The sequence below is a fragment of the Triplophysa rosa genome, linkage group LG19, assembly GCF_024868665.1.
Source record: "Triplophysa rosa linkage group LG19, Trosa_1v2, whole genome shotgun sequence".
In the NCBI taxonomy this organism is placed as follows: Eukaryota; Metazoa; Chordata; class Actinopteri; order Cypriniformes; family Nemacheilidae; genus Triplophysa; species Triplophysa rosa.
Window position 1 is genome coordinate 5,782,517 of NC_079908.1, and position 27,724 is coordinate 5,810,240.

At 37.9% G+C, this 27,724-nt stretch overlaps 1 protein-coding gene across 1 annotated transcript in view; it reads right to left on the reverse strand.

Moving 5' to 3' along the window:
- Nucleotides 1-27,724, reverse strand: part of chm (CHM Rab escort protein) — a 53,746-nt gene that overhangs the window by 12,834 nt on the left and 13,188 nt on the right. Inside the window, exons 3-11 of the mRNA XM_057360425.1 lie at nt 26,216-26,288; nt 25,956-26,086; nt 20,983-21,313; nt 20,636-20,752; nt 19,819-19,939; nt 18,303-18,525; nt 8,109-8,186; nt 4,243-4,347; nt 2,140-2,203 (exon numbers count right to left, since the gene is read on the reverse strand). Coding sequence (XP_057216408.1) covers nt 2,140-2,203; nt 4,243-4,347; nt 8,109-8,186; nt 18,303-18,525; nt 19,819-19,939; nt 20,636-20,752; nt 20,983-21,313; nt 25,956-26,086; nt 26,216-26,288 — 1,243 coding nt within the window. The remainder of the gene's footprint in view (nt 1-2,139; nt 2,204-4,242; nt 4,348-8,108; nt 8,187-18,302; nt 18,526-19,818; nt 19,940-20,635; nt 20,753-20,982; nt 21,314-25,955; nt 26,087-26,215; nt 26,289-27,724) is intronic.

Consider the following 27,724-nt stretch of genomic DNA (forward strand, 5'->3'; position numbering starts at 1 on the left):
TGTCTTTTATGAATAGTTGCGCTATTGTTTGAAATTAGTGAAAAATGCCTTACAAGCAAATTTGGAGAAAGTTTGGAGAACAGCATTTATTTTAATAAATTAATAAAAAATATATATTTGTTTAGCTTTTTTTAAGTTTAACATGCTGAATACTAAAATCACATACATTTTTTTTATTATCGACCATACTCACAAAAAAACAAAAAAATATTTTTACGCATTTATACATTTCGTTATTATAACTTGTACACAGAAATTACAAAGTACTGGCATAACACTGAGCTCAAAACAACAGTTTAACAAAACAGTTACTAAAAATGAGCCGTCCAAAACTTCAGAAGTGTACATTTGATTGTTTTTGTTTTTTTATGACTGATACTGTCCTTACGAAACAAGTTTCAGACGTAGTCACCCATCATCACTTCGCCCCACCTTCCCTGTGCTAAACAAATTTCTAGAATTTTGGAAAATACTTAGGAAAATAATTTGGAAAAAACTGGGGGAAACATGGTAAATTTCTAGGCAATTGGAAAATACATTTTAAAATAAATTGTATTCTATGTACAGTTTTTGTTTATTTGCAATATATATATATCGATATATATCGTAGTTAACAATATAAGATAAAAATTTACTTGAGCTAAACATACACTTAAACATTGATGCTACATGAAAATTAATATTACCACAGTAATTAGCACCACAGAATTGTACAAAAACTATGAAAAGGTCATGCAAAACAACAATTTGTTACACTGTGTTATTTGTAACATAAAAGTTGCTCTTGCTCTGACTTCAATTTAAAGGTACTGTAAGTGATATCTGAGGAACACACTTGAAAATGGAAATCAACACCCAATGAAGAATTTTGTGAATATTTGCTAAAAGTCTGTTCTGTGTGTGATGAAAGAAAAATATATTGTTGGCTGTGTAAATAAGAGAAAAAACAAGGTGGATTGGACCGATGCACACATCAGAATAACACTCTCATAGCCAATCAGAAAAAGGGGGCGTGTGCGCTCTTGATGTCCAGTGGCCAGTTGTTTGTTATTTTGAGGGAGGAGCAATAAAGCCATGAGTGTATTTGTTTATTAACTTCAAATATCAACAATGTTTCTCGAAAAATCACTTATTGCACCTTTAATTCATGAATGGCAATAAAAATTACTTTTTCGAACCATTTGAATGGCTACATCTTCTGAATAGTCCCTTTGAACAGTCTACATCTTCACACTACATGAACCCAGATAATGTTTTCCATACAATCCATTAAGATGCTCTGAATCAAGTGGACAGAGAAACAAGATCACCGTGTCACCAGGAAGTGTGTGCGAGAAAGAGTAAGCGTTCCACGCGTTCCTCGGCGACTGTCATTCCAAAGGACGAACGGCTAATTAAAACCAGGCTGAATATTTCATTACGTTTTGTCACACACAGTCATGTAATATTCCATTTCCACACTGTGTCAAGACGCTGATATTAATTTCTGTTCGGAGAGGCTAATGAGCATAAATTACACACACCGTCCCTTCCTGATCTGCTTTGAATATTCAAGCGTGAATTCCTGATGGAGACCAAATTGGACCCGGGCTGAGAATCAGAAGCCAAACTGACCTCTCCGCTTCCCGTTCCTGTGGTGGACGGCACTCAAATCAGCCTAAAAGGGACGCTCGCATGTCGCCTTGCATTTTCCCGGGAGAACAAATCATTTATCCGATTCCAAACAGAATTACCTTTCTTTCATTGAACTGGTTATTTTTTCCTCTCGTAATTCACTTTATAACGTTACGCTCAAGAGCGGGACGTCAGAACGATTGTAACGATCCTGCAAATCGCCTCTGATGTTTGTTGTTTCTCTGCCTGCTGAATCTTGGACGATTCCCAAGAATCCATCCAAATGTGATATGTGGCATAAAAAAGATGTAATGCAATACATGCTGAAAAGCAAAAAGTGCAAGGCTGGCAAGAAATAAGCCAAACACAGAGAGAGAGAGAGAGAGAGAGAGAGAGAGAGAGAGAGAGAGAGAGAGAGAGATAAAGCAGAGATGGGTAAATGCCCTTTAAATGCTCAGATAAAGAACGAAGAAAGAAAAAGAACGAAGAAAGAAAGACAGAAAGAGAGAGAGGGAAAGTCTATACCTGCTGATCTGATTCTGAGGTCAGCACCGATCTGTCGGTGATGAGAACTGCTCGAGATATCTGCCTGTGAAATGGAGAAACACAATTAGCACATTAAACACAACTCCAGAGAAAAAGAGGAATCATCAGATCATATGAATGTCAGAATGAGGCGGATACACTGAGACACATAGAGAAATTTCAGAATAATGCTAAATCACATTTTGTCTTTTCACTTTAGTTAATGTAATTCACATGTCAATTCAAATGAAAAGTTCACCGGCATTATACAATTTTGTCACCATTTACTTTTTAAGCGCATATGATCAAGTACACTGAAAAAAGGGTTTCATTCAACCAATTAAAATATTTTAGGGTAAGGATTCACATCTAAATTTTATAACTTGAGCCAATTAAAAATATATACCTTTTCTTTATTATTTTTCATTGGCTTAAGTTATAAAATACAGATGTGAATCTTTACCCCAATTGGTTGAATGAAACCCTTTTTTCAGTGTAATACAAAAAATGGAAACTAAGAACTTCAAGCTGTTCTGAAGTCAGGCTGCTCATTGTCAGAGCACAAACCTGTAGTGACCAAGGGCTCTACAAATCTCAGAACAGAACTAGGACATTTTAAAACTGCTGCAAATGTGTTTGGTTAATAAAAGCTCAAAAACCAATGATGAGCTGCGGCACAAGCCTCCACCCGAACTGCAGCATCCCTCACAACCTTCAAAAAACACCTCAAAACATACCTGTTCTGCAGTTACTTGACTAACCAATAACTGTCTTGCGTCTAAAAAAAAAATATCTTGTTCATTCTCTCCCTTGCTTTAATCCTCCTAGTAGCATGGCCTTGTAAACTAACAGTACTGTTTAGCGTGTTGACAAAATGTTTATATGCTCTCCTACATGTAAATTGCTTTGGATAAAAGCGTCTGCCAAATGAATAAATGTAAATGTGAGCAGTAGAATCATATGGATCATATTTTATCAATTCAATATCTTCATAATGTAATTTTTAAAACACTAATTAAAAGATGAAATAATTTATTCACAGTATGGTAAGTGTAAACAAACTCATTATGGATGAGACATTTTCAGTCAAAAATTGAAATATAAATTCTCAGAGAATGTATTTATTAACAATATAGTGAATCGTGTGTTTATGCTTGACTAAATTCCTGACGATGGAGTCCAGACGTTAGAGAAATATCAGTCTATGCACGAGTTTTCTATTTTAAAAGAGAGAAAAATTTGTGCGTTACGGATGTGACAAAAAAGGCTGCATGTTTTTGAGAGAGAACATTGTAGGATATCTGTGAATTAAAATACACAAACCAGAAGCAATAATACTCCCCAAAAAATGGAGAAGAAATGGCTCTTCATAGAACTTAAAATAATAATTTTATTTGAATTTTTATGTGGAATATGGACCGTTATGGACGTGACGGTTCACTTAGCTGATTATGGAAAACTATGCTTTAAAAACACAAAAAAATGCTTTAAAATCTTTAAGAGAGACTTCACATGGGTACTTAAGCCACCAAATACTGACATCTGACCTATCAGTGTGGTGAAAACCTTTGGTTAAAACTAGGTTTATTTTCATTTTAAGGTTGACATTTGGATGGAGTTGCATATTTGCACATTTGTCTGACACTTTTATTCAAAGCGACTTGTTAAACTTAATTCACAAGTTTAACAAAGTGAATTAAATGTTGCTATACTAAATAATTAAAAGTACAAAAGATAATAACAATTATATTTAATTCACAAAATGAAACTAGCACAGTTATTTGGGAAATGGTTTGTCTTGGATAACACAGTCAATTAGTGTTTATTACACAAAAAGAATCAACTTTAACAAGAATGCTCCAAATGAGCAATAAGTATCAAGTTTCTGTATGTAAAGTTTATGTAAAACATTAAGACGCATCCTTTCACTGTCTCATGAGAACTACAAGCATGGCCCTTTATTTCTTTATATCACCTCTGTTAAATGTGAGTTTGTGATTCTCATTGGATAAGACGATCAACATCTTTATTTCATGGAAGAAACGACAATTTCTCATTAATAAGAGAAACTAATTTGACTTTTGTTGTGTGTGATGCGCTTACCCGTGTGCCGTGCTGCGTCTCTGTTCATCTCTGATGTACGAATCTTCCACCACAAAATAACTGCAGCTGATCCTCTGACCGCGTGTATCAATCACGGCTTTAACTCTGTGACACGAGAGTAAAGAAGATTAATCCAAGATCAGCTTCTTTACAAAAAACTGCTTTCATCAGACAAGACTTGGACGAGACTGTAAATTGAAGCTATTCACACGATGAGCCTTTACAGTTTCCAATATATGAGTGTGGTTTAACGCAGCACACTTTTATTTACTTTTGTATACTGTTGGGTATCTTTAGGGTCACCACTTGACATCCGAAGCAAAATCTGGGTCCTTAAGCAAACCATGAGAGCTACTGGCACAACACCGCCACAGCATAAATTTGACCTTTCCTCCTTTAATCTCAGTAACCGAGACAGAAAAAGAGAGGGTGAGAGAGAAAAAGAATCTGTTGGCTTGTTATGTCAAGAGTTATAAATGTGCTTTATAGGGCTCATTATCCAAACTAATGGGCTAGGGGTGACATCCTTGAAATGGACTTTCACAACACAATAAAGGGGCAAGAAAGCGTCTCCCTCCCCTGACGAAAAGTCAAGCCTCGGAAAGAATCCTCCCCCCACACGCAGATTGACTAAGGGACAGATCTGTTTATGTAAATGAAGATTTATTTACTCGAAGGAACTTGCGGAGGAAGCGGAGGGTTTCCAATCAATCGTCAACCAATGGGGTGAAAGAAAGCAATATGGGATACACTTCACAACACTAACACACCTGCGACCACAGCGGGTCACTCGAACTTACAACGGCTTGTGGATCTTACCAACAAACTACAGTATACCCATTTACACTTATGACTGCAGGGTTAAATAATAAGGACCCGAACGCAACTTGTGATCACTGACCACACTGTAAAAAAAAAACGGTAAAAAAACGGATTTCCAGCAGCTGGGGCGCCAGAAATATACCGTAAAATAGCGCAAAATTACAGTTTAGCGTAAAATTTCACGTTTTTCTGGTAAATCTGCAGTCTTTTTCTGTAATTTGACGTTTTTTACAGCATTTCAAAAATTGACTGTCCCAAAAAACCCTTAATGTTTGTTTGTTTTTTAACGCCATGCCAGCTTCCATCTCTATTTTCATGGCGAAAAAATTTTGGTCGATATCATATCAGGGTTTTTTTAAACATAAGGTTCTGTGATGTCCTGTAGCTTTCTTTAAAGTGCAGAAGACTCTTGTCAGTGTGCATAAAGCATTGAAATAGTGCTAATGATTCCGTTTCACTTGCAACCAAGGCCAGCGTCAGCTGTGTAGATCATCATAACCTTTCATAAATCGCCTTCATAAAGCCCGTCAGCGTCCTCTGAACAATCAGCATGTAACCTTGCACTCAACGATGCATGCGCTCAAATTTGAATTGTGGTTTTGTGTAGGCTAAACAGATCAAATGCTGAATGACACCGTGATGAATATTACAAGCGGCAAACTAATTTGTCTTTGTAAATACCACATAAAAAATGTGCCAATTGATGAAGGAATCGTGTAGACTAGGCCGGACTAGGCTGCATAATATTGAAGAAAATGCGATATGCAGTAACATGCCAAATAATGCATTATTGCATATGCATTATTATCACCGGACAAACCGGACCAGGGTGTGAGGCAGCTGCTTAAGTAACCCGGAGTGACAGTAGAAATCATCACAGACCGGCCGAGCAATTGTCTGGTTGACGCGCTGACCGCTAACAGTGGTCGGACAAATTAATTTGGACGTGTGATTGAGCTGCCCGTCAACGTGGTAACTAACCGGACAGTGCCGGACCCTCCTCGGCAAGGAGTGGCAGGTGGGATTTGAGGGTCTGCTGCATTATTAATCTGCCTCTACCCTTTTCAGCTTTATGTCTGTAATAAGAGCAGACATAGGGCGGTAATTTATGACGCCAGGGAAATTAAAATCATTGTTCAGCCTGCCAGACACCTTGCCAGCTTTTTTCCTTCACCTTCATGAAACTTTTTTTTAATCGATGATGTATGGCACTAACCTCCAGAGCGGGGCTAACTTCACGCGGGTGCCTCCGGTGGAGGGCACGGGCGCTACACGCTAAACTCGCTTTTTACAAACACCGTGGCTTGGAGCCCCGCCAGCTCTCTCCCCGGACCCTCACCACAGCTCCGGACAGCCGGGTTTGGCTTCAATCCAGTATGGATGAGAGAACTTGCCTTGAAACTTCTAAGCGCTCGGGTTATATGGGGGTTCTTATACTTGCTGGCGATCAGAAGGTGAAGAACTTAAATTATCAATTAAGGTCGTCTTGGTTGTTTGTCGTATGCTACGTTAAGTTTTGACGAACGCTTCCTGCCGAGTCGCTCGGGCAGAACTGACAGCAAGGATCCAGGGACAGACGTCACGTATTAAAACTGACCTCAGTGGAATGTCCTGCTTAAACAGCGCAGAAAAAAAGGGGGGGCTCATGAATATGAATTACATGACTTTGATGCTAAAAATAGTAGAACTGAAGAAGTTGTAACACCATACCAGGTTCCGTGGCTATTTTCTTTGCGAGAAAAATTTGGTCTATATTACATCAGGTTTTTATCTTTTTTTTATACTTCAAAATTGTATTTGATGTAAGGCAAAAAAATCGCTTAAAAAAAAAAAAATATATATATATATATATTTACGGCAGCTGGGACGCCAGAAATATACTGTAAAATAAAAAAAATCACGTAAAATGACATTTTTCATGCTTTTCTTGGAAATTCGCATTGTTTATTTCTGTAATTTGACAATATTTCAAAAATACATTAAAAAATTTGTAAAAACTGTAAAATAACAGTTTTTTACATTATACGCCAAAATAAGATGTAAAAGTTACAGTAATATTCTGTAAAATTACTGTTTTTTACAGTGCATGTGTATGTATCTTTATAACTTGCTAACTTTTATATCATGTATGGTTTGCACGATTTACTTATATATATTTAAATTTAACACAAATTTTGTCTATTTGGCAAAAAGATGAACGTCAAACAAATCACTGACATGTTAACTCATGTTAACTAAAAACTCATAGTTTTTAAGGACTGACCGCAAAAGTGGTCGGACAAATGAATTTGGACGTGTGATTGAGGTGCCCCACTATGTCATGCTTTTTTCTTTTTGCTCAACGGCAGCTGTAACTAATCTCAGAGTTTTTACACTAGCTCGCTACAACACTACACTAGGAATCTAAAGCGTGCGCAAGTCCCCATCCATGGGTTACATCTAGAGGAATTCAAGCCCCCCGGGGTCACTCACCGGCAAGATGAAAGAAACTCAATATTTCGCCGAAGAGAAGGCCAACGAACGAGAGAGGAATAAACCGAGAGGGGAAAAAAGGCCGATCTAACCTAGTTTATGACAACAATCCACCTTTGAAACTCATTAAAGGCCTTTCTGGTGGGGCCTGACGCACATTATCAGCACAGATTAATCAAGGGAGACGGGAGATGAACTCTCATTTTTTAAGAGGCAGCAACAGAGGGCTTTTTTGTCTTCAGATGAAAATCAATTAGTGGAGGTAAGGCCACGAGGAAAAAGCGGCATCACTCATCGCCGGCCCAAGTGGCAGAGTCTGTGATTTGTCTTCTGAGCTCGGCTGCTTAAGGGGGGGCCGGTACGGCTGTCTCCCTGAAAATTAATTTCATATCTATATTCCGAATATCCACCCCCGTTCGCTCTTGCGCGCCATCTCTTGGCCTTGTTTTTGAAGACCCCGTACACAAATGAGCTCTTGATCAGCCTTGGGGTTGCCGAGCCGGGTGAACCGACTTGTTTGGGCTGTACATTTCTGTTTTGTTTGCTGTTTAAATGTTTAAAAGGTGACTTACTTGTCCGATGCTTTGTCCACAACCAGGCACTGCACGGAGTGTCGCAGACAGTAAATTCCTCCGAACACGGCGCACATTCTGCAGGAGGAAAAGTACCGTTAACACGTATGCATGTTTGATGTGAAGGGATGGTCGCGACACCCTTAAACGCAGCTGATGGCGTGACATTAAAAGGGCTGATCACACCTTGTCCAGACGAAAAGGACAAAATTCAATTCTCTTGACATGGCAAAAAGAGCCTGGAATGTGTCACTTCGCAAGTAGCACCCTTTGTCATAAAGACTTGTGAAATGTGGCAGCTTTATTAGATTATAAACAGCAGGGCAAATAGATTCTGAAGGATCTTTAAAAGTTAAAGATACAACAAAGTTTGTAAAAGTCAAAAGGTATACATGTTGCTTGCATCATTGACTTACCCTTATGTCATTCCAAACCTGTATGACTTTCTTCTGCAGAACACCAAAGAAGATATCTTGAAGAACGTTGATAACCAAACATCATTGGGGCACCATTGACTTCCATTGTATGGACACAAAACCACCGAGACATTTCATAAAATATCTTTTTTTGCATTCCATTGAAGAAAGAGTCATATTCAGGTTTTGAATGACAGAGGGTGAATAGGACGCATTTTTGGGTGATCTATCCCTTTAAACACAAACATACACTAAAAGATATCTGGAAAATATCAATATGTCTTTCTGTAGCTGAAAGGGATACCCCAAAATGGGAGTCAATGTCAATGGGGACCAACGGTTTTCGGTTACCAACATTCTTCAAAATATCTTCTTTTGTGTTCTGCACAAGAAAGAGTCATGTTTGAAACTACACGTGGGTGAATAAATTATGACAGAATTTTCATTTTGGGGTGAACAATCCCTTTAAGTTTGATTCCCAGGGAACACACCTCTACACAAATACATAGTGTACATCTGAAAAAGCAGACGGTGAGATAAAAAGACACACTTTCCCTTTCACTAGGAAACTGACAAAAAAAAATTCCTGGCCTTGTCTGCTCAGATTAATCCAGAAACATGGCATCTTAATAAAGCACAAGGTTACGCACAAAAAAAACGAGGCTAAATCTGCCAGCCATCATTGGACCCATCTCCCGTACCCCACAGAAGCCCACAGGAAGCCCTTTGATGTCATTAACCCTAACTGACAGACGTTTAAGATGATATTACTCTAATTAACTGCCCGCTGTCGTCCGCAATGATGCAGTCGGGCGGAGTGCGTGGGTGCTGCCGTTCCCTCTCCAGGCCCCGGCGCTCGCCCCGGCGACATCGGGGCTAAATTAACAGTTGTGAAAATCCAGTACCCCACAAGCCCCTGCTCTTTATAGCCTCTAAATGGCATTTCAGTTCCTATCAAGACGGGAATCAGGGGACGTGATTTTTTAATACGGTAGCAAAACAATGGAGGCCATTAATAGCTCGACGCCGTGACAGCGCGCTCACCGATGATTTATGAGTTTGTGTATAATTTGATTATGCTATTAATTCCACTGATTACAGCTGCAGCGAGTGTGGAGAAGGTCACATCCAAAATAAATCTTCAACAACTCCCTTTTTCTCGTCACCTAACACCCTACACCCCCCCACACAACATCTCCACAAAACAACTGCCTCCAACTAGTTATTTCTGTAATTAAAAAGTAATGTAACAAGAAGCACAAACAAGCTTCGGGCTCTAATGGCAACATCACGGCGGAGCTTCAAATAAATTGAACAGCCTTGTAAGGACAGAGGGTTTTTTATCCCGCCGCTGGAATTACAACAGTATCATATCCTGAGATTTTCAAAGATAACAGGTTGGGATAGCCATAGGCTGTAATCTATAACAAATTTTGGTTTGCGAGTTAAGGTACTCTGACCACCGCTGCTAGTGATCTATAATGGAAATTAAGGTAAATTTTAAATATGGTTGAATAAACTTCGCAAGACGTAAACACTGTTCCAGATGCGATTTTATTATTTTTTATCTTACATATATAATTAAATCGTACATTTTTATTTGGACTTAATTGTTCTGTTTGTTGTATTGTGTTCAAACGTTTGTGTAGTGTTTCTGGACCAATGTTGGACCACCTTTGTTTACATCTTCCTAAGTGGTCTATAGATGGTTTCAACATAAACAAACAATATGTAGCTAAAATGTACCTTCTGGTACACCTCCGCGAAGAATTGCTATTGACTATATTTTTATTTAATTGAATACAATTAATAAACAATAAAAATATTTATTAATATAAATTAAATAGAAAATAAATTGTTACATTACTAGCCACTAGCCAGACTGATAAACCAAACACAAACCGGAAGTTAACTTCGAGCCAGGCGCGTTGTATTGATGTCGTTTTGATTTGGTGCGTAAATGCGTGTGACAATGACAATAAAATTTTCACTTTGATTTACACTTAAAGCCCCAGGGAAATCAACATGAAAGTTTTTTTTCCTTTTATTAAAAATACGTTAGCCTTAAGGACGTAAATAAACTAATATGCTCCTACGTGTTGACAAAATTCCCATTTACTGTAGAAGATAAAAGCGTTCAAAACTGACAGCCAGGTACGTGCGTCTAAAAAAATCTAGAAATTCCATGACATCACGCTACACTTCAGCCTCTTGTCAAAGTTCTCGTCCAATCAAATCCGCTTTAGAACCAGAAGAGTCCCGCCCCCTTCACTATGAGAGCTGCGGAAGCGGTGCCTCATATCAGCCACTTGTTCGCACATTTATTATATACAATCAGCTTTGCCAGGCTGACTGTGCCGTAAACTAAACGCGATTGGTTATTTTGAAAAGGGGGCAGGGCCACTCAATATGTCTCTCTGCATTTTTCAGTTGAAATTACGCCCACGCATCAAATAATGCTGCGCGTTCCAAGGTGTTTCAGTGACACCGTGTCTACACCAGACACGAGCGACGCGACAAAAGACATTAGAAACGCATTAGAACCCATTATAATTTTACATTTTGTCCACACTGGATGCGGTGCGGCGCCTGTCGCGCCCGGTGTAGACATGGTCTTTTATTTCACATGTGGAGGAATACAAATGTTTTGGTTCGAAGGACTTCATTAGTGAATGAAGTTTAAAAAATGACATATAAATAAAACTAAATAACAAAAACAATTAATATAAAAATAATTTAAAACCTTAAACATATAAAAATAAACCCTAGACTAAAAAAGCAATTAAATGTGACTACATAGGCGATTGTCTTCCAGGTCAGGCAGGTGTCGGTCTTTTATGTGCTAGACAATGACAATGTCAATCTACAATCAACCAAATTTATTGTAATCAAAAACTTCGTAAGCTAATATAAAAATTCCAATTTAAACTTTCAATAAACAAAAATTCTATTTAAAGGTGCAGTGAACTAGGACCACAATTTTAAACCGAGCTTTTGTTATATAAGAGAGAATCGTATTCAAGCGAACATCCTGTAAGTGTCAGACCTGAAAACGCCCTTGTTACTGAAATAACAAAAGTTATTGACACGAGGCTCAGCGAATGGCAGGTCTTGGAATGCACCTATCTATGATAGGTTGAACACCGCCTCCACAGAAGAATATCAACGCCTACTTCTCGAGCCCTGCCCACTGGTTCGCGCATGACAGTACTGAACACAAGCTGCACGGAACCGGATAGAGCGAGTGTAAGCATCATGCCATTAAAGATCTCAAAATATTGTGCAGTGCCTGGTTGTGGAAGAACACAGTCGCTGCATAACCTTCCTTCGGATTCCGACAGTAGGAATGCGTGGTTGAAGTTCATTTTTAAAGACGTTCCAGCTCACGTGGGGAAAACATTGAGCGTTTGTTCGCTTCATTTCAACGCAGATTCCTTGAACAAGTCTTTGCGGAGAGACTAAAATTAAAAAGCAGTGCTGTGCCGTCAATATTGGATCTGATAGGAATGGTGCAGCAATCTTATGTGAGTAAAACATATTTGTACTATGCGTCACTATTGCTTTGTTAGAGATCGTTTGATATGCCCTGATAGTATTACCTGGGGACCTCTAGTCATTTGTAATAATTGTGATCGGCATCTCTGTGATTTGGCGGGCTCATATATCATTTTTAAAGGTTTTATCCACCTTTTATGAATAATGGAGGCTGTTTTGAAGTCTTTTGATATTATTTCTGGTGCTGGGTCATTTTGGCCAGGAGTCTACCGTTTGTTTATTTATCATGAAAACTATAACATTTGAGACCCGCGATAGCGGTGATCTTCTGTCCGGTTCGCGGGTCTCAAATGCTGACATGTACGGTCATATATCACTAAACACCATACAACTATAGGCTATACAAACTATACGCAAAGCCTTGACATCAAATCCGGGAAATAAGTCCGTAAATTTGAGTAAATTCACGTTACATAACGTTACGTGTCTAACCAAATTCACAGAAGGCTCCAACTAAGTCAACTACGCAAGCTGCTATCCAATCATAGCAGTGGGTGTTTACTTCCAAGTCTTCTATGCGGCCCGCCCTTAAAAACCGAGCGTTTCTCCAGCCGGCCTCAAAACCAGGGTAGAAAATAGCCTATTACTCATTGATTTTGATGTTTTCGAATGTAAAAACCACGCGAACGTCATAAGTAGACATCAGACAATAGTATAAAACAATGAAAACGGCCAGTTCACTGCACCTTTAAAGTTTCTTTGATAAATATTTACTTTTTTGGTTATTTGTGTTTCATTCGATTTTAATTTATACTTCGTTTCGGTAGTTGAAAAGTTTTGAGTAATTATGACACTTAGCTAATTCCATAATCACCATCACCAAAGTGTGACATATCGCTGCTGTCCTCTGAAACCTCGTATCTCCCCATTTTATTTTTTGCCATAAATCATTATTATTAGTATTATGTTTTTCACTAGGTCTTGGAAGTTTCTAACCATTAAAATTGACATCCGAGGTTTCGGAAGACTTTCTGACACTGGACAATAAGCCCACCCTCCCCCCCACCCTCCCCATCACTATTACCAGACAAACATCAGTCACTCACCAGCAAACAGACCTTGGTGTTTACCGATCATGAACTTTTTTTAAATGATGACCTCACGATCCTAAAGTCCCTTATTTGTTTGCTTTTGATGAGAACCCCAAAATGACTGCTCGCCCTCTCTAAACAAAAGGAGCAAAACAGTCTGCACAATTTCCCAGCAGATAGTCAATAATGGGCCGGAATTGAAGCCATTAATCTAAAATGCATCCCCGGTGACCTGTTAGATCTCAGTCTATTAAACAAAAGAAAAGAAAAGCTCGACTCACTTGATTAAGGCAACACAACGGGAAAAAAACAAATTCACATTTTGACACGCTCCTCCTCAAAAGCCTAACTAGGTTTCGGAAAAATTTGCGCGCCCATGGGAGGCCCCGAAAAAAGCGAGCGTTTTATACGCGTTCTGTGCGAGTCGACAATAAATCCCCTTACCTTGCAGGAGATGCTAAACAAACAAAATTACAGCGCGCGGCAAAGAGCACTTACCTGTCAGGTTCGTTGCCGGAAAATTCGTTTGTAATCTCGGGTGCAGGAAGCCCGAGCGGGGGGCTAATGGCTGGCCAATAATTAAAAGAAAACAAAGCGCCACGCTGGCTGGCAGTCCTTTCTCTCTGAAAATTAAATCCTGTTTGGATCTGAATAAATTAAATGTTTATTGCTCCCCGGGAAGGGGGAGGAAAACCAATGACGGAGAGGAAACGTGTGAGGGAATGTTGCGAAGACAATCATCGCCACTAATTAATGCATTTGCCGGTCATCTCAATCTGTTTCTGTTTGATTGGAGCGTCTCGATCGCAGGTGCAAATCATAACCTGTCACGGCCAAATGTGTTTACGGGGTTGAATGGATCAAATGCATCGTCCCCGCGACATCCCGGCCGAGCGAGGCGGAGGAACCAGAACGGCCCGTGGAAGACAGAAGACGGCAGTCAGAGTGCCAAAGGTTATTTAGAAATTAAAAAGTCTCTGCTGTCAAAACTTGAGGGATAATGCGGGTGAGGACGGTAAAGCATTTCATCACTATATTAGCAGAGCTGCTCGCTGATCTGTGAATAACCTGCGAGAGTGAGTATTATTGAGTTTGCACCCCCATCTATCCATCTATCACCTGCAAGCAGGTATCAGCGTGATGAATGAACCCGCCTCCCTCGCTTTCTCTCCCCTCCTGACTTTTGTCTCTCAATCCCTCCTTTTCGCCCCTCTCAGGTCCATCTTTTCGTTTTTTCTCATCTATCCTCTCCCCCTCTTTGATCTCTCCTTCCTCTCGCCATCCCTCATTTCTTCCTTATGATGGACACTTTAAAGGGATAGTTCACCCCAAAATACAAATGCTGTCATTGTTTATTCAGCATCATGTTATGTATGTGACTCTTTCTCCTGTGGAATACGACTGAAGATATTTTGAGAAAGGTCTCAGTTGTTTTGTGTCTATACAATGTGGGTCAATGATGTTCAACATTCTTGAAAATTTCTTCTTTTGTGTTCTGCTGAAGAAAGAAATTTATACAGGTTTGGAATGACACAAGGGTGAGTAAATGATGGCAGATTTTTTTCATTTTGGGTGAACTGTCCCTTTAACAGTCCCATCTGCACAATGCAATAAATGTACATGTGTCAATGTAAATGAACTTCAAGTGATAGTTGGCCCAAAAATGAAAATTCTGTCATCATTGACTCGCCCTCAGATTGTTTCAAACCTGTATAACTTTCTGTATTTCGCAGAATACAAAACAAGATATTTTGAAGAATGTTGTTAACTGGCCCCCATTCACTTGCATTGGTGTTGTGTCCATACAATAGAAGTGAATGGGTGCCGGCGCGGTTCGGTTACCAACTTTCTTGGAAATATCTTCTTTTGTGTTCTGCGAAAGGAAAAAAAAGTCATACAGGTTTGAAATGGCATGTGGGTGAATAAATGATGAAAGAATTTTCATTTTTGGGTGAACTATCACTTTACCTTCAAACTTTTGACCGCTTAAATTATTTTATATGACTTCTGTTTCACATGCTATAATCTTCCCTTTTGTTGGAAATCGCTTTAATTAAATTTACTTGCAAACTTTGTCACTTCCTTTCCTTTTAAAATTCATTAAATCACTTTCGATGATTAAAAAGAGAAAAAACACATTGGCTTCATTTAAAAAATACAGTCATGGAGAAACAGAAGTCTACGGCGACAACTGTTTCTTGCGTTCCTGCGCAGATGATGGACAGCCTGCAGGTGGGTTCACGCCTCGGTGAGCTAGCGCGCTTATCTGAATGTCAGCAAGGGTGATTAGCGGAAAACTATGGAAATCAAAAATGCTAATTAATATGCCTCACAGACGAGGAGACGCATTAAAATTCGACAATCTCTCCGACTACATGTGCAAGCTTAAACTGCGAGGTGATGGTTGCCTTTACGTCAAGTTATGATTTTATCACATCATAGAGCATTATTACGTAACAGCTAATACTGTTAGAATCACTTCAGATACAAACTGCAAATTGGCAAAAATGAATTATTGACCACAATGGCCTCTCCCAATCATTTTAATTCTCAAATACTGTTCGTATTTGTCATTGTTTATCAAGATCTCCACCACACTGATATGTGCATTTTTAGATAAACACTTGACTTGCTCTGTCTGTCTTTGGGGAGATGTTCTCTGTAACCTGGCCTGATGCCAACGTGTGGTTTCTGCGATGATGATTCTGCTCGGCGGCGTACGGCTCGTCTCTAAGTGCCACAGATTCACAGCGCTGCTCCCAACAGATTCAAAGTGCTAAAAGCAGACATTCACGGTCCTGCAGAGCTCTGACCCTACCATCCCCCATCATGCGCTGAAATCGTGCGAGCTCAAACAGACTTTAAAGGGATGATATCATGCATTTGATGTTTTTGCGTGGATTTTTCTTTTAAGACTTCTACCCCTCTCTGACCTTTAGAATTAAATAGGCCAGTTTTTGCTGATGTGCTTTTAAGATCTGTGCAAATGTGAAATGAGAAACAGTGCTTCGCTGCACTTTGTTCATTTTCACCCTATAACGTTTTTTTTACGAGAAAATCCAATCTTTTCAATACAGTTTTGAGTCTGACAGTTCACACAAAAATCTAAATTCTGTCATCATTTACTCACCCTCGTGTCATTGCAAACCTTCTTGACTTTCTTTCTTCTGCAGAACACAAAAGAAGATATTTTGAAGAATGTTGGTAACCAAACAACATTGACCCCTATTGACTTCCATTGTATAGACACAAAACCACTGAGACATTTCTCAAAAAATCTTCTTTTGTGTTCCACAGAAGAAAGAGTCATATACAGGTTTTAAATGGCATGAGGGTGAATAAATGACAGAATTTTTATTTTGGTTGAATTATCCCTTTTAAGTTATGATATTCTTCTAAAGAAAACAAGTCAAATGTGACTTTAATAGCTAAACCTTAACTGAATAACAACTATATCCATAATCCTGATGAGATATCAGGCCAATCAGAGGAGTCGCTGTTACTATGGAAACATAAATCACGAAAAAAAGAACAGCAGCACCCGCCCACTCCCATCAAGCATTGTAAACAAATATTTGACACAGTATATGAGATGTCATGTGTATACAGTATGTTTAAAGAAATATTTCACGACTTTTAAACGTTTGATGAAGACCGTAAGCTTGCACTTTGTTTATCAAATGCACAGACACGTTGGCGTGTCCAGCCCTTCAATGAACCAGATTAGGGCAGTGCACGATTAACCGAAATATATATCATGTGATTTATGCACAGCTTGTGAGTGCAGTACGGTAAAATGCTGCTGCACCTTAAAGCCAGAGGGCGCTCTCGTGCGGAAACTCCAAATACGCACTGCAGAAGAAGACCATAACACGTAGTTCTAGGAAATGCCTAAGGACATGTTTTTTATCACTGTTCCTCAAGTCTCATCAGGTATTTTTATGATAATAAAGTATATTTATAATGATCATGTTTGATGGGTGTTGCTTTTTCAAATGAACATTATAAGCGACTCAAACTTGCACTGCTTTTAGATCGAGCAGCATTTCCTACTGATCCCAGAGCCGTGCTTCACGGACAAGCTACGCATAAAAAATAATCGATGCCTTGCATCACCGAGCCAGCTCGATTTCAGCATGATTTATTGGTAATCGCGATTAATCGTGCACAGCCCTAAACCAGATAAAGATCTCTCGCCATCCTACAAAAAAGCTAGTGGAACGCAGAGTCACACCCACAATGATTACATCATCATTTTGGACCAATGGCAGTAAGGCAAGTAAACTGAAAACATTAAACAGACGGTTTTCCTGATAAACCACCAAAAACAAACTCAAAAAGACCTAAATTCGCTAGAAATCTATTGTCACCTTTCGCAGACTATGTTAATGTAAAAATGTTTTACATTTTAATAATAAACTGTTTAATATCATAAAAGTCTGCTTGTAGTTTTTAGTCTCAATAGTTAAATGAGTCATATGACACGGCTAAAATGAATATTATAGTTTGTTTTAGATGTAATGCAATGTGTATACACGATTTAAGGTTCAAAACGCTGTATTTTCCACATACCGTGCATGTTTGTATCTCCTCTTTGCTCCGCCTCTCTAAAACGCGCAGATTTTTTACAAAGCTCATCGCTCTGAAAAGCAAGGTGTGCTATGATTGGCCAGTTAACCAGTGCGTAGTGATTGGTCGAATACTGCAAGTGTGTGACGCCTCTTACCATATTTGGAACATCAGGTTGTACTGACAGGTATGCCCACCTTACTTGCGTACACATTTGGGTGGTCTTAGTTGAATCATACCATGAACTGACGTAGATGTGTGGCAGGTGTGGTTACATGAGGCATTTCTGGTTGATCATTCGCTTTTAGATAGAATGCATCTTTTGTTCCCACACTTTAATTTTTGCAATTTATGTGTCTAATGCATTCATGGGCAACTTATAACACACCAAAGACACAGAATAACACGTATTCACGCCATACAACCCCTTTAACTTGTTTAGTAGTACACTGAACTCATAGTTTAACTAAGACAAGGAACTTTGAATTTTCCATTTATGACCCCTTTAAAATCCTGAGAGATGTTGAAATACAGCACATTGATTTTTGCATGGTTCTGTTTCATTTCGTAAAAAGAAATTAAGCTTTCTCCTTTCTTCGACAAGAGCATCCATCATCATTTACCTGCAAAAGCACTGTGGGATCTCTCCTAGGCCGTACAGTGGGAACAGGAAGGGAGTGTTGCCGTAACGACCCAAGCATCGCAGGAAGTGCTGCGTGGCCTTTAATCCCTCCTCCGTAAGGGTCTCCTGCGTCACAATAGCGATTGAGTGGAGGACAAAGTCCTGCAGATTCTCCGTCAGCTTCTTGATCTTCAGGAACTCCCGAAATGGTTTCTCCGAGTGGTCTAAAATAAGCACAATTTGAAATCTGTTATAGATTTAATGAGAACATGACCTGCCACTGTAAGTGAATAAAAGACAGAACAACTAGACTAAACGAACTAAACTCATTTTAAATTGGTTATAAAAGATGTTGGCTAACATTAAAATAACGTGAAAAATCTATTTACCTTGTCAATGTGACTAATGTAAATTCAGTATAGTGGATGTTTCCAAACCAACACCCAACAACATAATGAAGCTAACTGAATACATTACCTCAATGAGAATATACATATTCAACAAAAAACCTTTTGTAAAGCAGGAAAGGTAAAAAAGGTAAAAAAAAAAAAAAGTAAAAACGGCTAATTGCATAAATGGGAAGTTTGCTTCAGAATTAAGTCGACTAAAGGAGAGAGGACCTTTTCTGTAGATTTATTCTATTATGAAATGTGAATATCATCGCTGTCCTTCTGAAACCTCGGATGTCCAATTTCGTAGTTTTTTAGTAAATGGGAAAAAAAAACGGTTAAACAATTAAATACTGTGTTGTCAAACAAGCACTTTTTAATACTTTTTATTGGTTAGATATTTGCAAAACCCAGTGACAAACATAAAGGGTGATTATTAATAATGATTTATGCCAACAGCAACAACAACAACAAAAAAAATCACAAAATATGTAGATACGAGGTTTCAGGACAACAGCGATATCTTGATTTATACAGTCAAAAGAAAAATGGTGATGATAAACATAAGATGGTCTGATGCTTCTAAGATCAAAAAGTTATAACATTTCAATAAACAATTATGTACAAACTTTTAGTTTTATTTATGCTATTAAAGGGATGCTTCACCCAAAAATTCTGTCATCATTTACTCACCCTTTGGAAATTTGGAAGATTTACTGCCATAGTAGGGAAAATAAATACTATGGGAGTCAATGGGGGGGGTGAGATTTGACATTCTTCCAGATATCTTTCTGTGTGTTCAGCAGAAAAAAAGACATTTATACAGGGTTGAAACAATCTGAGGGGGAGTAAATGATGACAGAATTTTCATATTTGGGTGAAGTATCCTTTTAAGTATGTAAAGGACAATTTTGATTCCTTTTCATATCAAATTCTCTGTCTTAGATGAGACTGTTGTCCTGGATGACCTTGTAGGAAAAAAAGTCTCTTATAGATCTCTGGTGTGTCATGTGAATCAGGGAGATGTAGAGCGAGAGAGCGAGAGAGAGAGAGAGGGAGAGAGAGAGGGAGAGAGAGAGAGAGAGAGAGAGAGAGAGAGAGAGAGAGAGGGAGGGACATGGGTCATACCCTGGTACTCCTCTGGGTGCTGCTCAAAGTCCAGACAGAAGGTAAGAAACTTCATCAGCATGCGTTTCTCCACCACAGTCAGCTGCTTACTGGCAAACACATCAGCCCGTGAACACGGGACCTTCAGGAGGAGAGACAGAAACACAGGGTTAAAGAAGTGACATGTATACAGTATATCCATGTACGAATGCATAAAAGAAAGAGACGGAACAATTGTGACAAAAAGGGATTTTAACTTCAGCCCTAAATTACTCACACAGATGGATTTTGCATTCCTATTAATGTTTTTAGTGAAATGAGGAACATCTTTTGTGTCCATGCTCTTATCAGATACATTAGTAAATAGAAACGGCTGAATCCAGCAGGACCTCATTTAATCATTTAATCTCAACTGCACCGGTAACTTAAATCAGGATTCTTCACATTCACACAGGACAAAAACACAACACCATCATCAGGAAAGCAGATTGTCTTTGCACGTCGGATGAAATCAGACAGTGGTTTTGCATCAGAATAAGTAATCACAGGAATGTTTCATTCTAAGATGATGCTGTAAAAATGCATTTAAAGCATGTGCATGAAACAAACACCACTGGTAAAAGAATAAATGCATAAAAATGTCAAGCTACAGATTGAAACTAGAAGACCAACACTGATATGATGTTGCTTTTAAATGTAGTAAAAATGTACTATTAAAGCCAGAGATGTTATTACATATCAGATTTATTTATTTTGAAAAACATTTTACTTACGTATGTTTACAATTACCTAACCATTTTATAATTGTAAGATTTTGTGTAAAACATTTGTTTTCTACCTGTTCCACTTTTTCATTTCTACAGGTGAGGATGCGGCTGATGTTCTTGAACTCTGCGTAGCGGCTCACATTAGATTTGATGAGCAAATCCACCAGCGCGCCACGTGAATACATCAACTTTAAAAGGGGTCAAAGTAGAGAACACAGTAAATTTCATTTCATTGCCGTCTAAGTCCATTTAAAGCTAGCTATCGGAAAGCAAATACTACATCATGCTTTTTAACTTCTAAAGCAACTGTTCGTACGCAGAAGTAAATGTGAAGACATTCACGATGTTAATTATTTCTACATCTATAAATTGCAACTGATTTATTAAATAATGATTTATGACATAACTGTATACAAACCTTGGAGACCAGGTCGATGTTAAATCTGCGTCCCTCATTTAACAGTGTTTGATATGTTATCTTCTTTTTCACCTCCACAGGTGGATCTGCTGGGCTGCCAATTGGCTGCTGCTCGTTCTCCTCCTGTGATTGGCTGGAGTCTGAAATGTCATGCTGCTCTTCTATTGGTTCAGACACTTCATCCTCAGTGTTCTGCGTCTTAACAGTTTCTGTGCTACCGTCAGTGATAGCCATGTCTTGAGCTTCAGTAGAGGCTTCATTGGTTTCTTCTGATACAGCCTCACTGCTTGTTGCCGATGGCTGTGCTTCCTCTTCGTTCTCTTCTTCCTCACTGTGAAATACATTTAGCTACACTATTTAGCAAAAAGTAAGAAAGCAATTTGTGAAATGAACATATTTCAGTCTTGATCTTTATTTTTGATCTCATACGCCGCTATATACAGCAACAGTGTTGTTATACCCGCATTATGAATGTTTGTCTATAAAGCATCTTCATTAGAGTAAAACACAAGATAAATAAATGTTAAGTAGCAAAAGATTCACACTCAGAGATGGAAGTCAATTTAACGCTGACTCAGATTTGATTTCATATTGGCCGCTGTGGGGGGTGAAGTATGGTGTACAGTCTGTTTCTTCTCTCTCACTCGCTGGCACTGCCATAATCTCTGCGGTTGTCCTGTCTTTATTGTTTGGAATGTCATTCGTGTCATGGATGAGAAAATACAAGATGATCAACACTTTTTTCTGAATGAATAATAATACTTTCTATTATAATGGCCTTGTGATGCCAACACACAGATACAGAATAACCTTCGCAAACTTTCACTTTAACTCTAGTTTGATCTACCCAATCCCTAGAAGAAACATCTGCAGTTAAAAACACAACTCTTTTGTAAGAACTTTTAATAAAAAAAAACTTCTGAGCATTTTTTTTTATTATTTCTAAAGTAGGCCTACTGTAGCAAGTGCTTTAGTGGAACTAGAAATAGATATGATCAATCCAATTTTGGACTTTTAAAACTGTTTGTAATGTTAAAGTAATATTATATTTATATTTTTTTTTCTGCTACTTGCCGATACCTATAACCGATGCCTGTATAATGTACAATAATGTTAATAAACCAGTATCTTACTGGTACATTTTCTTTTTTTCTTTTGTTTTCAGGTCTACTTAAATTTAAGTACTATTTTTAATCATGTTCTATTTTTTAGGATAAGTAGCACAATTTTACTAGCACATTTACTTCAGTTTACTAAAGTAAACAATATACTCTGTGGACAAATTATAAAAAAATGAATGGGGGTGGTGTGGTAAAATGTGAGTGTATTATAACTTGTTCAAGTCAACCAGACTTTTATTTTGACGGGACGCCGCAAAGAGCGTTTGTTTAAGTTAACCGGACTTTTATTTTGACGGATCGCCGCAAATGGTGTTTGTTTATGTGTTCGTGTCCTCGTGCAGTGAAACGCTGGCGCTGAAAGCTCCACAAGCACAATGCGTTCAGTACACGCAACCCCACCACTCTTTCACACACGGTAACGTAAAACAAGCAGAATACATATTTAAACAGTATCTGAATATTTCGTTAACTTAGCTGTTCAGCGCTAATTTCTTGTTAGGAAATGCCTTGTTTCCGTCCGTGTTTTCCGCATTGCGGAAATCATAGGGCTCTATGTATGTCACGTGAGGTATAGTTTATGTATATATAGTTGTATTGTGTATAATTATATATGACCATACCTGTCAGCATTTGAGACCCGAGATCGCGGATCTTCTGTCCGGTTCGCGTTACGGGAGACTCCCGGCCACAACTGCAGTGTTGGCAGGTATGGATATGACCCAGCACCCGAAATAATATCAAAACACTTCAACACAGCCTCCATTTGCTTTATTTGGGTCTGTTTATGTTCTTATTTGTTTCGTGTTGTATCATCTGCCATGTTATCTGTTGTGTTAATTATGCGCTACTGATGTACAGTGAAGGTTCTCACTGGTGCACTGTCACAGGCCACACGTGACATACGACTCAAAACTGAGCAGTGCCGAATCACAACGCGCGTAAAGAAAATACCTCCGCACATCACTTGCAGTAGCAATTACAAACTGAGATGGCGACAAAGGCCATTCTTACGGACTGCCACTTTAATATATTTTATTTATTAAAAACAACTGAATATGTTTTATAGTATTTACAGTGGCTTGCTAAAGTATTCATCCCCCTTCATTTTATTCACATTTTGTTATGTTGCTGCCTTATCTTAAACTACTTTAAATGATTATTTTTTTTAATTAATCTACACTCCATACAATAAGGACAAAACAAAAAACTGATTTTGACAGCTTTGCAAATTTATTAAAAATAAAAAATAAGTACATTGCAAAAGTATTCATACCCTTTTCTGGGACACTTGAAATTTAGCTCAGAAGCATTAGTTTTGCTTGTTGATGTTTCTACACTTCGAGTGGAGTTAACCTGTGCCAAATTCAATTGAATAAGTATGATTTGGAGCAGCACATACCTCTCTATAAAGGGTGCAACAGCTGAAAATGCATATCAAAGTAAAAACCAAGACATGAGGACAAAAGAACTGCCAGTAGAGCTTTGAGACAGGATTGTATCAAGACACAGATCTGGGGAAGACTTCTGAAAAAAATCTGCTGTATTGAAGGTTCACAGAAGCATGTAGCCTCCATTTATCCTCAATGAAAGAGGTTTGGAACCACCAGATCTCTTACTTGAGCTGACCTCCTGTCCAAACTGAGCCATCGATGAGGAAGGGTCTTGGTTAGAGAGGTGACCAAGAAGCTGATGATTACTCTGGTTGAACTCCATGATCATATATGGAGATGGGAGAAACTTACAGAAGGACAAACATCACTGCAACACTCCACCAATCTGGGCTTTATGGCTTAGTGGTCAGACTCAAACCTTTGCTCAGTGAAGACACATGGAAACTTGAAATATGCAAAAACGTACTTCAACGAATCTTTCAAACAGTCAGAAACAAGATATTCTGGTCTGATGAATCTCAGATTCATGCATCATGTCTGGAGAAAAACAAGCACTGCTCAACACCTGTATAATACCGTCTTAACAGTAAAGTGTAGTGGAAACAGCATCATGATGTGGGGGTGTTTTTCAGCTTCAGGGACTGTACACAAAATACGGAGATAATGATCATGAAAACCTAGCCCAGAACATTCAGAACCTAGGACAGGGCAGAAGGTTCATTCTCCAACATGACAATGATCCTTCGCACACAACTAAAACAATGCAAGAGTGGCTTATGGACAACTCTGTCCATGTCCTTGAGTGGCCCAGCTAGTGCTTGAACCCAACTGAACATCTCTGTAGAAACCTGAAAATGTCTGTCTACTGATGATCTCCATCCAACCTGACAGAGTTTGAAAGGATCTGAGGAGAAGAATGACAGAAAATTGCCAAATGCAGATGTGTAAAGCTTTTCACATAATACCCAAAAAGATTTGAGTCTGTAAAGGCGCTATAACCATTTTCTGAGTTGAGGATATGAATACTTATGCAATGTACTCATTTTTGTTTTTTATTTTTAATAAATTTGCAAAGCTGTCAAAAATCATTTTTTTGTTTTGTCATTATTGTGCATGGAGTGTAAATTAATGTAAAAAAATAATCATTTAAAATAGTTTAAGATAAGGCAGCAGCATAACAAAACGTGAATAAAATGAAGGGGGTTGAATACTTTTGCAAGCCACTGTATATCTTTTTTTATAATCATGTAATTTTTATAATTTATAAAAAAAATTCTTTATATTAATTATGTAATTTTTATAATTTTAACTTTATATATTTATTTATTTCTATGTATTATTATATATTCTATATTTATTTACATATTTTTTAAATACGTTATATAATTTTGTAAATATATATTTTAAATGATATAAATTCTATATTTTTATCATATTAATTTATAGCAGTTGTAAAATTATATTAAACGAGAATATTTTCTGCAAAACGCTCAAAAAACAATTATATATCATTCAAAATCTAAGGATTTTTTATTTAATCTTTGGTCATGTTTTGTCTCTAATATATGTTTGTCCTTTTAAAAACATCCTGCATTCGATTTTAATGCACACAGGACCTCATTAACATGGTCACAGTACCACAGCGAGTGGCTACACATTCGGGTCACAAAATGCTGCTTTTATTAATGCATTCTGGATTACACCATCTGTTGTTCAGAAAACAGCAAGTCCGCCTCCCCGCTCAATGCATTCATTGAGTCATGAGTTTCAGCTCTCTTAGGCAAGTTTCTGCAAAAAACATGAGACGACGGGGTTTGCATTCCCCATGGCTCTTAGTCAGCGCTCGGAGTTTGTCCATTTCATTAAAGAGACCCTTACAATGGCCAGAATGAAACAGGACAGGTAGGTATATTTGTTTTTACAGTGCCATGGCCAGCAACGTCTGTATTTAATGCATATGTAAAACCAACCAGAGTACTTCCCTTCTCCATTTACAGTCTAAACTGCTTATTCCAAACACTCGAAAAAACGCATACGAAATTTCGGACTGAAAAAAAATTTAAATACATTTTGTGTATACAGCAATTTAATATATTTTTAAAACTACACGCCAAACAACATTTAGGCAAACAAACTATCATTCACACAGACAAAACAAAAATGTATTTGTTGCTGTTTATGTTTTTTTTGTGTGTTATGCAACACAATTCCTGAAGTTTGGCCACAAACTTAATTTCATTGTGTGCAATCCATTACATTATATAAAATATACACTTAATTAATCCAGTTGTATTGGGACTGAACAAATTTTGACAGCAATGACCGCCAAGAAAACTTTAATAAAATGAAGTATTATTTTTTGTAGCATACAGTTTTTTTATTATTGTTCAAGGTCTGAAAGAGTTGCATGAAAGTGTGAAAGACTCTTGAAAAAGAAACAGTAAGGAAACAGCACGCTCACCTGGCATAACAGTAAACTACTATGTTAGAGATGGAGGAGTCCACTGATCTGAGAGGAAGCACATCTTCTCCCTCCTCCATCAGACTACTCCATGCCTGTTCAGATTCTGTGGTATTAACTTCCTCCTGATTCTAAAAACAAACAGTATACACTCAAGTCAGTCATACCAAAACACATAAGATATAGAGTCAAATAGTTGACTGTTACATATCGTCTGTGTCCCTCCATCTGTTTTCTGTGCGATATGACAATTTACTGACCTTGTAGTCCTCAATCCATGACAGGAGGCCATTGAATGTGAAGCTAGCCCAGTTTCCAGCATAGTAGGTTCTTCTATAACACACAAAAAAAACTCACTGAAGTTGCAACCGTCTGTAAAAATACATTAGACCCTGAATACAATAGACTGTATAATAGTCTGTACAGTACAAAAAAAACATGACACCTTTAATCATGAAAAGTCTTTTTTTGGTAAATCCTATCCTCTAAATTTAGGACTTTACCAGACCAGCCTGTCGCGATAATCAATTTATCGAGCAAAATATACATCTAATCAATATACAATATACATATAATCTATGGGATTCCCTTTGTGCCAATAAGAATGAACGCAAACTTTTAAAAAACGAACAAAAATATACAATGAGAAAGAAAAAAAACACTTTGATAATGAAAACAATAAACTCAGTTGCAAGAATGTGACATGATTTCTTAACAATTTTCTAAGTTTCGTTTTTGCAAATAATAGTTTTGAATTCGCTGCTAGATTTTTCATTTGCGCTTTCCGAGTTTTCGTTTACGCTTCTCAATTTTTCGTTCGCCTTTCTGGCACAAAGCTCACGTGTAGGCAGGACTTATGGCCGCTTTACGCTGATTGGCTAGTGAGTTTTTGATTGACAGCTCCCTGACAAGGAAGTCGATACTGAAGACAGTACAGTGCAACGAATCTTAGAGAACGATCTGCATGCTATTATATTTATTGTTTGTACTTAAAACTACTTTCTTATTTAGTTAGTATATTGGTAATTGGTATTTGAAGTTGGTAAATCATGCGCGGTGTGGATCCAAGCGTCCTCCTCATCCTCAGGTAAATTAATGTAATTCAGATAATAAAGAAAATCGCTAAAAGTTGTATTCCTGTACAGTAGCAATTCTGTCTTTACTTAGCTCGTTCATTGTGTGCTTTATACTTTCTGTCAGGTATTATTTTATGGACTGTAAGATAATTTTCTTAAAAAGGAACGAACAACTTGCATTATAACATCCAATAAAGACATGTTACAGATTATTGGGTTGTGAGAAAAACGTGCTAAATGAAAACATTTCTGCATAGTTACTGTACAGAGATTAAAACTTTTAGCGATTTTATTATCTTGGTTACATAAATGTACCTGAGGGTGACTTGTGTCCAGCTGAGGAGGAGGATGACGATGTCGCTCTTGCATACAGTCTCCTTTTAAAGAATTAAGTCCACTTATAAGTCAAGTACTGTATCTTTCTTTTTAAACTCATGGTGAATGTACAGTATTATACCCCTTTCATTACATTCACAGAAAGTACACCTCATAAAACACTACCAATACATTCAAATGACATTTATGTTTTTTAAACGCTACAACAAAACAAATTCATAAGGTGACATAATTAGAGGCCTTATGAATGTTTTATTCATTTAGTCTGCCTCTTGCAAACATCAATTTCATTATGTATTTACACACCTGCATAAAACAGGTTAGAGAAAAGCAGAAGAGAGACTTCTTAAACTATAA